Genomic DNA, 15,235 nt, shown 5'->3' with positions numbered 1-15,235 from the left:
CAGAACAGTGTCGGCATCAGGTCGTTGCTCGGTTAAGCACAGACTGAACGAACTCTGGATCTCAGCCTGCTCTATCCCCCCAGACCTTCAGCCACATGGTTTCAAAGGGGAATGGGCCTCAGGAGGAGCCAAGAAGTGACCTCAGGCGGCCCGACCCAGGAGCCCGAGCTCCGGGCGAAGGGCCATCGGAGCAGCTGAGGAGTTGGGAGGCGCTAGCAGCCAGGAGCCGAGCGAGGGCCTGGGGGCCTGGAGAGTTTCCAGGAAGAGTCGAGAGGGCTCGCTGAGCTTCGCCCGAGACGGTGGGCGGTGCCGTCCGAGGATAGGAGTCACGTGACTCGCCCGTGCACCGCCCACCTCCTCGTGGGCGGGGTGTTAGGAAGAGGCCGGGGCACATGCTAATCAACCCCAGGCGGCGGCCAATCGTGGCGCGCGCCGAGGGTCCCGGCCGGGGGATCTTGGACGCGGGCTAGCGCGCAGGCTCGCGTCCGGGCGGCCCCCGGCTTTTGCGAGCGGGGCGGCGGGCCTGCGAGCTGGAGTTGCAGCCGCTTCCTCGACCTCCTTCTCGTGTTCGGCGGCCGGCCCGGTAAAGCCCGGCCCGCGCTGCGGGCAGGCGGCGGCTGCCTCAGGCGGAGGCGGAGGTGCGGCGGAGGGTGGGGGCCGCTCCCTTCGCAGGAGCCCGGGCCGGCCCGCGCCTTTGCACCGTGCTCCATGCATCCGGAGCCCGCCCCGCCCCCGAACAGCAGCAGCCCGGAGCTTCCCCTCAGCGGCGGCAGCACCACCAGCGGCAGCCGCCGGAGCCGCCGCCGCAGCGGGGACGGGGAGCCCCCGGGGTCGCCGCCACCGCCAGCCGCCGTCACCTACCCGGACTGGATCGGCCAGAGTTACTCCGAGGTGATGAGCCTCAACGAGCACTCGATGCAGGCGCTGTCCTGGCGCAAGCTCTACTTGAGTCGCGCCAAGCTCAAAGCCTCCAGCCGGACCTCGGCTTTGCTCTCCGGCTTCGCCATGGTGAGCTCGGGCCTCCCTGCCCTGCCCCCTCTCCTGTCCTGGACGCTCCCTCAGCTGCCGCGACGGGGTCCACAGGGAGCAGGCCGGGCGGGCTCGGGGTGCGGGGAAGATCTGGGTGAGAGGTGTGGACGCTGGAGGGGGTCAGAGGTACTGGACCTGAGAAGAGGTGGGCGACGAGTGACATCTGGTGAGGGAGATTGGGTGTCAGACAAATGTCCAGGGTTGGGGAACTCAGGTGCCTTTGAATGGGCAACTTTGATGCAGCAAGTGGAGAGACACAGCAGGATCTTGGAAGTAGATCTGTAAGAAGACAGTCCCACGTATGTTCAGGGACAACATACGTTGTTGGAAGGAAGGACGTAAAGTGTCTGAGTGGAAACAGGTGTCAGGAGGTGGGGAGGAGGAGTCGGACCCCTGAGCTGTCTTTCTTGTGACCCCACACTTGAGGCCGAAAGGTATTGGCCAAGACCTTTTATCACCTAGTAGAGGGGATTTCCTGACACTTTCTCCCACTGCATTTTCCGAGAGCCTCAGCCTAGTGTTTTGAAAACCACTCTCCGCTCTCAGTTTCTTCTCCAGAAACTTACCACTGAGTCACTGGGTGTGGGGGAGGAGGGTGGGACATGTTCCCCTTGAATGGCTTTCAGTTGATTTGGAGGCGTGGGTCAGGCACAGGTTCCTCTTCCCCTGCCGGGCTAGGCTGGAGTGAGAAAAGCCTCTGAAGGGTGGGGAGTGTGAGGCTGCAGGTTGGGCCGGGAAGTGGTCCTAAGGGTGCCCTCAGGCCTGGAGTCTTCCACAGCAGGGCCTGCAGAACGATTGGTGGTGATCACTATGTGACACCTGCCTGTGTGAGTGAGGTCTGCCCTCCTCTCCCAAGGTCTGTAACCCGGGCCCTCCTGCCTCTCCAATGAGTGCGCTCAGCACTTGGCCTTGAGGGAGGAGGGAGTGTTTTCTTGGGAGTGTGTCTAGTACTCTGCCTGTGTTCTACAAACAAGTGGGCCGACCATGGAGCCTGAACTCTTCAGAAGCCCTGAGTGGGCCCACAGCACACTGGGCCTCAGTGGAAAAGCCAGGTGATGCGGGGTGGGGCAGAGCTCACCGAGCTCACCCTTTGTTGCCTGTGTGACTTGAGACACACTTCTCTCTGCATCTTGATTTCTGAATCAGTAAATGAAGGCTGCTGCTTAGAAGTAGCTCTGACTTTAAGAATTAAATAGAGGAAGCCCTTGAGAAGGGATGAGAGGATCTGTGTTTGTGTAAGGGAGTGGCACACTAGTTTTTGCTTTAGGTCATAGGATGGAATTCTGTTCTGTCACTCCCGAATCCTTGGAGACCTGTCTCTGCCTTTGCCTGAAGCATCTCTAAGAGGAGCTGACCAATTTACCAATCACTCACCCTGTACTAGATGTTGTTTAGGTTCCCTGAACTTTCACACTAACTCCTCAACCACCTGTTGAGGTGGTTTTGCCGCAGCATTTTCCCACGGCTGTACCGCTAGTCTGCTAGAGCGGGATTTGAACCTGAGTCTGCTGGCATCCATAACTGCGCTGGGCACTTAGGCGTTTTGTGGTGTATGGAGTTCTGATCAGTGTCCAGCCACGGACATGTTCGGACCAGGTCTCCTAGGAAAAGAGAGAGCAGGAAAGTTAAGCAAAATAAAATGTTACAGTTTGGGGGAAGGGACTGACACCATTAGCTTTCACAGCTGTGCCCTGGGTTTAAGATGGTGGCACACCTGTTCCCCTTTTTCTTGAGGTCATAAATTCATAGCTGCCCAGGCCCCTTCCCACTTCAGGAGAAGTGAGGATCTGATGGGTGGCACTTTCCTGCCCTTTGGAGCCCTCTTTGTCCTCGAGAGGCCAGCCTCCTAATCAGACATTTCCTCTTCCTCCTGCTGAAAACACTCTAGGAAGTCAGGAGTTAGGGGCAGCCAGTGGCATTGGGTGGGCCTTGGCTCACCCAGATTTGTTTCTAGGGGACCTTTATTTTCCCTGGTCAGGGTGGAGAACCGCTTCCTGGCTCCGCAGATGAACTCCCCGAAGTTCCTCCAACAGGGAGGGACTGAACCCCATCATGGCCTCCATTCTGGGGAGGCAGTTATAAGAGGGTAACTGTTTGCTGTGAGTCTGGGAGAAATGGAGTTGGGGTGGACAGACAGATCTGAGAGGCAGGCAGGTCTGTGTGTGCCCCAGCCCCTACGACAGACCCCAAACCTTGTGAGTGAGCCTCTGAGAGAAGGGGGTGCCACAGGACCCAGCACCATGGAAACAGAGTGAGCGAATTTCCTGGACTATTCTCCTTTGACCCGTGAGTCAGCACAACCAACTTCCTGCCCCCAGAGGGCTTCCTTCCTAGAGACCTGGAAAACCAGAGAGGCACTGTTGTGACCTCTGATCTCCGAGGGTGGGAGGGTTGGCAAGGCTGCCAGGCTCACCTGTTCAGCAGGTGAGATTGAGGGAGGGTCTCCCAAGAGCCTGGAGGGGATTGAGAGACTCCTTGCTTGTGGGCGGAAAGGCCTGGCCGGCTGCCCTGATGTGCTGGGGAGATAGGCTGTGGGATATCAGATAATCGGCTGTGTACTCTGGAGCCCGTTTTCTCATGTGGACAAAGGGGAGACATGCCCTGCAGTGCCATGGACTTGCCTGAAGATTCATCCAGAGTCCCGACCAGGCCCACAAGATACGGAGGAATTTTTGGGATCTGACCATATATATATATACACCTTAGCTGGATCCTCTCTAGTCTGCAGACAAGAATCCCACTCTTGACACATTCCTAGAAACAACAGGACCCTGCTGGGCTCAGCATCCAGACTCCAAAATCAGGGGCCCTGTGTGCAGGACATGATCTCCTGCAGGTGCTTCTTGAGCTGAGGGTACCCTTGTGGGCAGTGACTCGGGTCATCTCTGCCTCCATTTATCTCTGTGAGAGGCGGCCCCCTTGGCCCAACCCTGTGTCCTGCAGGATCATGGTGAACCCATTGGCAGTGTTGGTTTGCTGGGGAGGGCAGGCTGTAACGTTAGCCTAAGCAGAAGATAATTGGGAAGGTCAGTCTGCTGCCGTAAACAAAATGCTTTCCACGACCTGGGATCAATTATTTTTGGATTATCTCCTTCCTCAAGTTCTCTGCCTGCGAGCACCCTTTTGTTCCCAGGTTCAGAGCTGGGTTCAGAAGTTGCTTGGAATTTTTGTGAACATCAGTTGGAGGAAAGAGCTGAAATCGTAAGGCATTGAGCCTCTGGGATATGTTCGGAGTTCAGCGGCCGTGGAGATGCTCACTGCTCACAGGGCTGATTACCAATAGTAATCGTTGCTTTTGTTTACTGGGCCCTTGCCATAGGCCAGACATTGTGCTAAGCGTTTTACTTGTACCTTCCCTTGTGATCTTCACACCACCTGGTGAGGGTCGGTGCTTGTTCCAGGTGAAGGACTTGCCCAGGGTTCCTTGGCTGGTAAGCTGCAGAGCCCTGTGACCCTCCTGTAGCCCCGTTGCTGTGGAAGAGAACTTACCGGAGTGGTAGGAGGACAGAGGTGGGAGGGTCCAGTATGACCGAGCAAAGTAAGAAGGAGGACTGTGTAGCCAGACAACTTGGATTCAAATTCCAGCTCTGCTACTTATAACCGTGAGATCCCGGGAAAGTTATTTGATGTCTCTGGGCCTTAGGGCTTCCTTACCTGTAAAATGGGGATAATAGTAGTACCTACCTCATAGGGTTGGTGTGAAGATTCTTTTTTTTTTTTTTTTGAAAGATTTTATTTATTTATTTGACACAGAGACACACCGAGAGAGGGAACACAAGCAGGGGGAGTAGGGAGAGGGAGAAGTGGGCTTCCGGCTGAGCAGGGAGCCCAATGTAGGGCTCGATCCCAGGAGCCTGGGATCATGACCTGAACTGAAGGCAGACGCTTAACCAACTGAGCCACCCAGGCGCCCCTGAAGATTCTTTGAGTTAGTATTTGCAAAGCGCTTAGGGTGTACCTGGCCCAGGTTTTCAGGAATCCCGCTCACTCCTATTCTCGTGGAACTGCTCTAAAAGGATTAACTGATCTAGAAGAATATGATTCCAGCTAAACCTTGAAGTGGTAGAGTTAGGGTATGGGGAAGAGCCCACTGATCAGAGGAAGGGTTGGGAACAAAGTTATAAAGGTGAGAAATTTAGGGTCTCAGGGAAAGGCAGCAGGGCTGGTGTAGCTTGGAGTTGTGAGTGTGTAAGGAGTGGCTAAAAAAGTCGAATCTTGTCAGGGAAGATGTTACAGGGAGGGCCTTTACTGCTTGAAAAGTCTGAACTCTTAGGTAGGCAGTAGGGAGCCATGCAAGGTTTTGGAGGGAAAGAGTTACATGATGAATTCTAGAATAATCTTTTTTTTTTAAGATTTTATTTATTTATTTGACAGAGAGATCACAAGCAGGCAGAGAGGCAGGCAGAGAGAGAGAGAGAGAGAGAGAGAGAGAAGCAGGCTCCCTGCTGAGCAGAGAGCCCGATGCGGGACTCGATCCCAGGACCCTGAGATCATGACCTGAGCTGAAAGCAGAGGCTTTAACCCACTGAGCCACCCAGGCGCCCCGAATTCTAGAATAATCTTGATGATGTTCCTGTTTACTAACTTCCAGGCATGAGCCTGGACCCTTCTCTTTCATTCTTATTTAATCCTCAGATCAGCTCTTAAAGGTATGTACTATAGATCGAAGAACTAAGGTTCAGGGCACCTGGGTGTCTCAGTCAGTTAAGCATCTAACTTCATCTCAGGTCATGGTCTCGAGGGCGGGATGCTCTGCACTTAGTGGGGAGTCTGCTTCTCCTTCTCCCTCTGCCCCTCGTCCCGCTTGTGCTCTCTCTCTTTCAAATAAATAAATAAAATCTTTAAAAACAAAACCAAAAGCTAAGGGGCGCCTGGGTGGTGCAGTCCGTTGAGCGTCTGTCTTTAGCTTGGTTCGTGATCCCGGGGTCCTGGGATTGAGACCCAAGTAGGGCTCCCTGCTCATTAGAGAGTCTGCTTCTCCCTCTCCCTCTGCACTTCCCCCTGCTTGTGCTCTCTCTCTCTCTTCCTCTCTGTCAAATAAACAAGATTTTTAAAACAATACAAAACAAAAAGAGCCCAAAAGCTTAAAAAAAAACCCAGAAACCTAAGTTTTATGGAAACATAGAGGTTAAGATACCCAGCTAGTAGAATTCATGGACTGGTGGGTCTGATTTGGAGCCCTTTCTACTTACCCACCCTCTGGCTGCCATAGCTGGTTGATAGCTGGGCCTTTGAATCCTTCCAGATGTGGGGTTTTGCACTCCAGACTGTTTATAAATGGAAATTTGTCGAATGCTCCAAGGGGGGGGGGGGGGAGCTCCCTGCCTAGCTGAGAAGCCTTTTGTAAAACTTCACAAGTGCCTGTCATGAAATTTCTGGAATTTTCAGCTGGGAACCTTGTTGAGTTCTGCTGGTTGTTGGGTTCAGGCCTGGCAAAGGAGAACTCTAGAGTTTCTCAAGGTGGTATGATGGAAATCAGTGTTTGGAGTTGGGGTGGGGTCCCTTGGAGAAGTAAAGCCAAGAAGGTTGTGAGCAAAAGCCACCAGGTTGCTCACTAATGGGACTTCTGGGTAGCCTTTCATAAATTTTATTTTTAAGTAATCTCTACACCGAACTTGGGACTCGAACCCACAACCCTGAGATCAAGAGCCCTACATGTTCCACCGACTGGCCCAGCCAGGGGTCCCTTGAGTAGCCTTTAATATACTCCCCGGAAGGAATGCCACAGACTGGTAGGACCACAGACCTCCTTTCTTCAGAGGAGAATCTTGTGGGACTGTGATTTGATAGCCAGCCCCGTTTGGTTTTTGGTCTTGGTCTAACCCAGAAATGAGCCAACTTTTTCTGTAAAGGGTCAAATTGTAAATACTTTCAGCTTTACAGGCCACATAGTCTTGATGGTAAACTACTCCATTCTGCCATTTAAATAATTAACTTACTTACTTTAAATATTTTATTTTTTATTTTTTGAAGATTTTACTTATTTCTTTGACAGAGATCACAAGCAGGCAGAGAGGCAGGCAGAGAGAGAGGAAGAAGCAGGCTCCCCGCCGAGCAAGGAGCCAGATGTGGGACTTGATTTGGGACTTGATCCCAGGACCCCCAGGATCATGACCTGAGCTGAAGGCTGATGCTTAACTGAGCCACCCAGGCGCCCCTCAGTTTTGCCACTTTAGCTCGAAAACAGCCACAGAGAGTAGGCAAATGAACGGGTTTGGTTGTGTGCCAATAAAACTTTATTTACAAACACTGCAGCCTAGAGGCCACAGTTGGCCAACCCCTGGTCTAAGCAGTATCCAGATTTTTGAGTGCATACCCCTCAAAAAAATGTTAGTGCTAGCCTCAGTGTCGGTATCCTTGCCAGTGAGATATGTCTTAATATGATACATATAAACACATAAAAGTACAAAATTAAAAAGTTGAGGAGCTAAGTAATACATGAATGTCATTGGAAGTTCTTTTTTTTTTTTTTTAAGATTTTTATTTATTTATTTGACAGAGATCACAAGTAGGCAGAGAGGCAGGCAGAGAGAGGCGGGGGAAGCAGGCTCCCCGCTGAGCAGAGAGCCTGATGCGGGGCTTGATCCCAGGACTCTGAGATCATGACCCGAGCCAAAGGCAGAGGCTCAACCCACTGAGCCACCCAGGCGCCCCTCATTGGAGGTTCTGATGCGATCTTCCCGATGGATGGATCACCCACCAGAGATGTCAGGGGCTCCGGGGCTGGGCTGAACTACACTATTGCTATGGTAGTCTCACCTTTGTTTATTTCTTCAACAATGTTTTGACCCCTAGAGGGACAAGCCCCAATGCTGAATGCTGGGGAAACAAAGGGAAATAAGTGTGGGGGGGAACAAGTCGTGTAATTCCGTCTTTAGAACAGGTTTGGTAATTGTAGTGGGGGAGCCTGTGACAATACCCATTTCCCACCAGCAGGTGAGGCATCCTGCCCTCTCTGGGGAGGCCCCAGAGTGCAGAGGTGGGGATGACACTTGGAAGGTAAAACCTGGGGAAGTTGGAATTAGCTAGATGTCCAGAAGGCCTAGGCCTGTCTGTCCTCCCCAGAACCTGCAGGTTCAACGTTTGGCTTAAGACATAAATTTAGTGATTTGCACCAGCCCCCCCTTTTTTTTTTTTAATGAAAGAACAGAACAAAAGAGCAGCATGCATTGCTTGTTGTAAGGATAGTCTCTATCCGGGGCCTTTTAGGAGAAGTGTTGTTTGGGGAAACTTTTGTTTCTTTTATAAACGTGTATCTATTTATAGAAACATTTGGAGTACTGGACTGTAGTGGTCAAGAGAGTTTGTAAACCACTAGACTAGGCCTCGATCATCTCTTAATAGATGGTTTGCTCTTGAGGAAGGGCCAGCAGGCTCAGGCAGCTCCCAGTGACCCTGGGTGACTGCTTGGCCGCCCTCGTGTTCCAGGCTGCGGCCACCCCCTCTCCTAAAAGAGTGAACAGTGAAGCCCAGGCTTGGAAAGGACAGTTGGGTCTCCCAACTGTGGACACTGGGATTGGGCCAGGCATGGGAGGGCTGCCTCCGAAGGACCCGGACTTCCAGGCGCCAGGTGGTGGGGGTCTCCATGGAGCCCAGCAGGAGTGAGGCGAAGTGGTTGGCATCCGGCGTAGCAGGCAAATGCTTGGCAAGGCCAGCCAGGCCCCACCCATTGCAGAATCACATGGTCCTCTTCTTGGCTCATGCTTAAAAATTGGCATCCCAGTGGCCCCTGTGCGGGGTCCAGGGACCAGTGTGCGGTGGGGCTGGCAGTCTCTCGTCCTTCCTATCCCGTTAGGCTCCGTGCAGCGAGGTTCAAGCAGGCCCTTGGCTGCCTGGGAGCTGTTTATTTTGGGTTGACGGACCGGCACTCTGGCTATATTTACCTTGCAGTGCTGTTTGCAATCTGATCTGATCAGATCTCTCTGGGACTCAGCTGGGGCCCTGGGAGTCACCTGCCGGATTCCACAGGCCCTCTTGACTTTCTTCTCTATATGTATGTGTGGGGATTTCCCAAGAGGGAAGCATTCTGGAAAAAACAGTGGCTTGTATGGCTGTGAATGGTTTTTATCAGGATCTGAGATGCATGCCATCTGTTCCTTCTCCACATTACATCTTCCTGCAACCCCATAGCATTGAACTTGGTCCCCGGTGCGGGAATGGTACATACAGCCAACATGTATGGCCCCAGGAATTGTCGGGGCTGATAAGGGTGATGGGGTTTCCTACGGAGCTTGGCCTCAAGGCCTTTCCCATTCCTTGGAGTGCCCAGCATTTCAGGCTTTGCTGTGCCTAGCCTTTCCCCAGATCAAGACCAGGGAGGGCTGGCAGGTTCTGGGGTCCCCCAGGCCAGGTAGGTCCCAGTAGCTGTGATTTCTCATCCTTGATCCTGTGAGTTTGACGAATGGTATGGAAACGATGGTCTCTGTCCTGCCAAGGTAGCCATCTGGCCCAGTGTGGTTTGGGGCACACTCTTTCCTTACGCCCCAGTTTGGAGCTGGGGCAGACTCGGCCTGGAGTGGGGGTCTGACCTCCTCACCCATCCTGGAGGCCAGAACGTTGGCCCATGGTATCCGTTCTCTCCAGCCTGAGCTGACGGTGTCTGGAAGTTATTCTTTTTTCTCTGCCTTTTTTTTTTTTTTAAACAGATTTTATTTATTTATTTGAGAGAGAGAGAGAGAGAGACAGCAAGAGGGAACACAAGCAGGGGGAGCAGGAGAGGGAGAAGCAGGCCTCCCACCGAACAGGGAGCCCGATGCGGGGCTCGATCCCAGGACCCCGGGATCATGACCTGAGCCGAAGGCAGAGGCTTTTAACCCACTGAGCCACCCAGGAGCCCCTTTTTTTTCTCTTTTAAAATTTCATTTATTTCAGCAATTTCTACACCCAGCATGGACCTTGAACTCAGGACCCTGAGGTCAGGAGCTGTATTTTCTACCAGCTGAGCCAGCCAGACACCCCTGGGCTATTTCTCTTCTGCTTCAAGCCGCCTGCTTTTCTTTTCAACTAAAATTTATTTATTGAGTACCTCCTGTGGTCTGGCCCCGTATTAAATGTTTACACGTCAAGACCTCATATATCAGTCTCCTCAGCGACTACGTCCGTCTGGACAGACTAGGTGGCTTCTGAACAACATTTATTTCCTCCCTCTTGTGGAGGCTGGAAGTCCAAGATCAAGGTGGTGGCAGATTCAGAATCTGTTGAGGGACTGGCTTCCTGACTCAACCGCTGCTGTCTACTCACGGTGCCCCTCCCGTCTCAGGAGGGGCAGGGGGCTCTCCAGGCTCTCGCTCGCTCTCTCTTTTTTTTTTTTTTAAAGGGCACTGATCCTGCTCAGAGGGCTCCATCCTGTGTCCTCATCACCTCCCAGAAGCCCCGCGTCCTAGTGCCATCAAGTCAGGGTTAGGATTTTATTTTATTTTATTTTTAAAGATTTTATTTATTTATTTGACAGAGATCACAAGTAGGCAGAGAGGCAGGCAGAGAGAGAGGAGGAAGCAGGCTCCCTGCTGAGCAGAGAGCCCGATGCGATGCGGGGCTCCATCCCAGGACCCTGAGATCATGACCTGAGCCGAAGGCAGAGGCCTTAACCCACTGAGCCACCCAGGTGCCCCAGGGTTAGGATTTTAAAGTGTGAATTTAGAGGGAAAAATTTTCAATCAGTTGTAGCATCCTTATGGGAAAAGCATTCCTATGTTCCCCAGGCTCTAGAGCCAAGTGGACTTGAGTTCAGAGCTTCCACTTGGTAGCAGTCACAACCTCTGGGACAGCTGACCTCACCTCTCTGGGACTGTTTCCTTATTTGTAAAAGAATAATGATGTGGGGTGCCGGGGTGGCTCAGTGGGTTAAAGCCTTTGCCTTCAGCTTGGGTCATGATCTCAGGGTCCTAGGATTGAGCCCCGAGTCAGGCTTTCTGCTCAGCAGGGAGCCTGCTTCCTCCTCTCTCTCTGCCTGCCTCTCTGCCTAGTTGTGATTTCTGTCAAATAAATAAAATATTAAAAAAAAAAAAAAGAAGAAGAACAATGTGGCTCATAATTATTAAGCTTATGATACACCAGGTCCTGTTCTAAGGTTTTATATTCTTTAACCTGTTGAATGCTTATAACAACCATAAATGGGCCCCTGTTTTATAGATGCAACACAGAGAGATTGAAACACCTGTCTAGGGTCACCCACGAGCTTTGTAAGTGAAGGAACCCATTCATTCTTCCTGGCTATGTAGAGGAGGAGACAACATCTGTTCTGCAAGGGAACAGACTAGTTACCTGTGTGTGTCCCCCCAGTGCTCAGGTCAGGACCTGACAGACCTAATGCGTCTGGACATTTCCAGAAAGTGAATAAATTTAGCAAGGGAACATGGGGCAGCCAAGCAGCGGGCTCTCCTGCTTGTCCCTTCTCTGGTTTCAGGTTCCGGGGCAGCAGGCCAAAACAGGAAGAGGAAGTGCTGGGGGTGGGGAGGTGGTAGCAGGAGGCACACATTGCTAGAGGGTGCCCCCCTTTTCCAGCGTGGGCAGCAGGCCTGGTGACAGAGACCAGGGGGCCTTGGGATGTGTCCCTTAACTCCTTGTGCCCTGGTGGCCTGCCCTCACATGTGGGGTCTAAGAATTCTCAGGATTGGCATTAGGCCACCAGTGATCTTAAAAAACAGTTGATATCCTGATGGCACTGCCTCAGGTTGTAGGAATTGTTTGTGAACTTCTGGGCTGAACTGTTGGAACCGTTGCAACAAGCGTAGGGCAAAAAGGCTGTGAATCTCATTGAAATTGTCTGAAAAGTCCTGTGAGTATATATATACCCCTGAACGTTCTAAGGAGGGTGTATCCATGATTTTCACCAGATTCTCAAAGGGGTCAGACAGCATGTCAGCTCTAGCCTGAGACCTGCATCTCGTCACGTCCCTCCTCTTAACAGACAAGAGGGGAGGGTTACGACCAGGGTCAAACAAGGAAGCAGCTGTCATTTTGGAGCCAGGACTCAGGCCCCCCACTTTGGCCTTGCTGTTCTGACATCCCTAGTGTAGCTCTTCCACCAGGAGGGCGAAAACCCTAGAGGATTCCATGTAGAGGTAGTGGGTTTGGAGATGAGGTTTCTAAGCTGAAAAATAGTAATAAAGCTCACTTTCATTGAGTGTTTACTCTGGGCCAGGCTCGAAGTATTTTCGATGGGCCTAAGTATCTTACAAACAACTTAGTCCTCACAGCAATCCTCTGATTGTGTACCATTATTCCCATTTTACAGATAAGGAATCCAAGGCCCAGAAAGTTGGAGCAGCTTGCCCTGGAGCCTTATAGCCCAAGAAAGGGCAAAGAGGTGGAGGTTCAAAGCCAGGCAGCATGGCTCTAGAGCCCATGCTCCCAATTACTGGCCCACACGGTCTTTCCAGGCCAAAGTAAGGGTACAGAAAGGTATAAGAAGTGAAAGCAAACAGAGCCAGGCATTCAGGGAGAAGGAGAGCTAGTGGGGTAAGAAGGAGCCCACCCTCTCCCAGGAGTAAGGAAGGGTTAGGGTAGCTGGTATGGGGCTAGGGGATACATCTCAGCATTGGTCCTCCCCCATTCAGCCTGCTGCATACATAGCAAACGTTGTATGAAGAAGGGCCAGCATACTCGACGGTATTGTCATTGGCACTTGCTGCCTCAGTCCCTCCAGCCCAGGCAGGCAGACCCTGGCACTGTGCCCACTGCCTGCTCTTCCCCGCCCAGATCTGATGAGCTGCCTCCTTCACATGGGGGTGATTTGCAAGGCCCAGGTGAGAAGCAGCAGGTGGCAGGCCCAGAACATGCCCCTGATGACCCTGGGTCCACACGTCTCCAGGAACCGGGAAGCAGCTAGTGTGTCAGCTGTCGGGCCCGGGGCCCAGAGCGGGGGGCTAGGGGGGCTAGGGGAGGAGATGGCCCCAGGGCTTGCCAGCCACAGTGCAGCAGCACTGGGCTCTGTGTCTTCTAGGAAGCTTCTGCTTTCCTTGTTGGTTGGTGCACTGTGTTCTCAGAAGGGGCCTGGCCTGACCTGGGAGGGCCTCCTCTCTCTACCCCACCCCTCTCCTTGTCCCTGGAGCAGGGCATGAAGGAGAAGCCTGTGCTAGGGAACGGACGTGGGGCCAGCAGAGACGGTGGTTAGTGGTTGCTGCTCCTGCTCTTTCTTTCTTTGTTTCTTTTCTTTTTTCTTCTTCCTTTTTTTTTAAATTAAGCTGTATCTGAGTAAAATATCCGTCACACTTACCGTCTTAACCGATAGTGGTGGTTGGGTTTGAATACCTAGCTGGGTGTTAGGAGCAGCGGTGACCGTGGGGGAGATGTTTACCATGTACCAGGGACTCTCATATAATCGTGGAAATAATTTTGTGAACTAGGATGAGATATCTCGGTTTTACAAATAAAGACGTTGGAGCTCAGGAGAGGCTCTGTGACTTTCCCAAGGACATGTGGCTAGCAAGGATTCAGATCCGGCAGCCTGGGCTCCAGACCTGCTGTCTTCACTAGGACTGTCCTCCCCGAGTGAGTGGGTCCTATTATCCCCACTATACAGAGAAGGAAACTGAGGCCCTGAGAGGCCTGGTACTTTGCCCAGGGTCCAAGAGCTTGATGGGAGTAGGGGGCCGTGAGGGCCCCAGCACTCAGCCCATCTCTCCCCTACCCCCAGGTGGCGATGGTGGAGGTACAGCTGGACGCCGACCACGACTACCCGCCGGGGCTGCTCATCGCCTTCAGTGCCTGCACCACGGTGCTGGTGGCCGTGCACCTGTTCGCGCTCATGATCAGCACCTGCATCCTGCCAAACATCGAGGCGGTGAGCAACGTGCACAACCTCAACTCGGTCAAGGAGTCACCCCATGAGCGCATGCACCGCCACATCGAGCTGGCCTGGGCCTTCTCCACCGTCATCGGCACGCTGCTCTTCCTGGCCGAGGTCGTGCTGCTCTGCTGGGTCAAGTTCTTGCCCCTCAAGAAGCAGCCGGGGCAGCCCCGGCCCACCAGCAAGCCCACAGCTGGCGGCGTGGTGGCCAGTGTCAACAGCAGCACGGGTGGCATCACCCCGGGCCAGGCCGCCGCCATCGCCTCCACCACCATCATGGTCCCCTTCGGCCTGGTCTTTATCGTCTTTGCCGTCCACTTCTACCGCTCACTGGTCAGCCATAAGACGGACCGGCAGTTCCAGGAGCTCAACGAGCTGGCCGAGTTCGCCCGCCTGCAGGACCAGCTGGACCACAGAGGGGATCACCCTCTGACGCCCGCCGGTCACTACGCGTAAGCCCTTGTGGGCCCGGGCTCTGCAGATCCCTGGCCTGATGCCGCTCCCCAGAACCTCGTCCTGCCCCAACCTCGAGGACAGCCAGCCAGCTCTGAGGATTGGGCTTCTGTCCAGGGGCAGAGAGTGGAGGGAGGAGGCTTTTTTTTTTTTTTAGAGAAACGACTGCACTTTGAAACTTTCCTGTTCTTCCAGCTTCAGGCTCACCTCCCGGTAGGAGGCTGCCGGTGGGAGCCAGAGTGGGGACAGACAGACGCTCCCTTTGTCCTTCCCCCTCCCGTGTGTCCGTGCCACTTGATGCTTCTTGTCTTTTCTGTCTTGACCACCCCCTGCCCCATTCGGTGTCGTGTGTGTGTGCGCGCGCGCGCGTGCGTTGCGTGCACGTGTGTGCGCGCGCGTTGCGTGCACGTGTGTGCGCGCGCGTTGCGTGCACGTGTGTGCGCGCGCGTTGCGTGCACGTGTGTGTGCGCGCGCGTTGCGTGCACGTGTGTGTGCGCGCACAGAAATATATTCATAAGGGACACCTCTTGTGTGTGTATTTGTTGGGTCTGGACTGCCTGCTGGTACTTTTCCTGGTGCTCCAATCAGGGGAGCCTCTATGCAAAAAAAAAAAAAACAACAACACCTTTTTAACATTTGATTTTTGAAAATTTCCAGACCTCTGAAAAAGTTGCACGTATAGTAACTGAAATGCATAGCTCATCAATTCTTGTCATCTACAGCAGTTGTGTTCTAGGAATTAGCTGGTGTCGAACCATTGCTCCTGTGGGGTTAGGTTCCTGTGAGCCTTTGTCTTGTATTCCGCCAGGCGTGCAGTAGGTAACCTTGTTTTATGTGTTTCTGTTTTTGTTTTATTTCAGTTTTTGAGTAATCTCTGCACACAGCGTGGGGCTCAGACTCACAACCCTGACACTGAGAGTTGCATGCTTGACTGACTGAGCCAGCCAGGCACCCCTGTGTGCA

General features: G+C 53.0%; 2 protein-coding genes across 2 annotated transcripts in view; one reads left to right on the top strand and one right to left on the bottom strand.

The window, feature by feature from the left end:
- The first annotated feature begins 389 nt into the window (after positions 1 to 389).
- ORAI1 (ORAI calcium release-activated calcium modulator 1) lies at positions 390 to 14,795 on the top strand. The gene is made up of 2 exons (XM_047696821.1): positions 390 to 1,008; positions 13,667 to 14,795. The coding sequence occupies exons 1-2, from the start codon at positions 709 to 711 to the stop codon at positions 14,273 to 14,275; spliced, it is 909 nt and encodes a 302-aa protein (XP_047552777.1). The 5' UTR covers positions 390 to 708; the 3' UTR covers positions 14,276 to 14,795.
- MORN3 (MORN repeat containing 3) overlaps positions 2,578 to 15,235 on the bottom strand; it is a 29,816-nt gene continuing 17,158 nt past the window's right edge. Inside the window, exon 6 of the mRNA XM_047696825.1 lies at positions 2,578 to 2,630. The gene's annotated coding sequence lies outside the window, so the exon portion shown is untranslated. The remainder of the gene's footprint in view (positions 2,631 to 15,235) is intronic.

The sequence above is a fragment of the Lutra lutra genome, chromosome 12 (assembly GCF_902655055.1).
Source record: "Lutra lutra chromosome 12, mLutLut1.2, whole genome shotgun sequence".
In the NCBI taxonomy this organism is placed as follows: domain Eukaryota; kingdom Metazoa; phylum Chordata; class Mammalia; order Carnivora; family Mustelidae; genus Lutra; species Lutra lutra.
The sequence above is the reverse complement of the archived record's forward strand: the minus strand, read 5'-3'. Positions and strand labels throughout refer to the sequence as shown.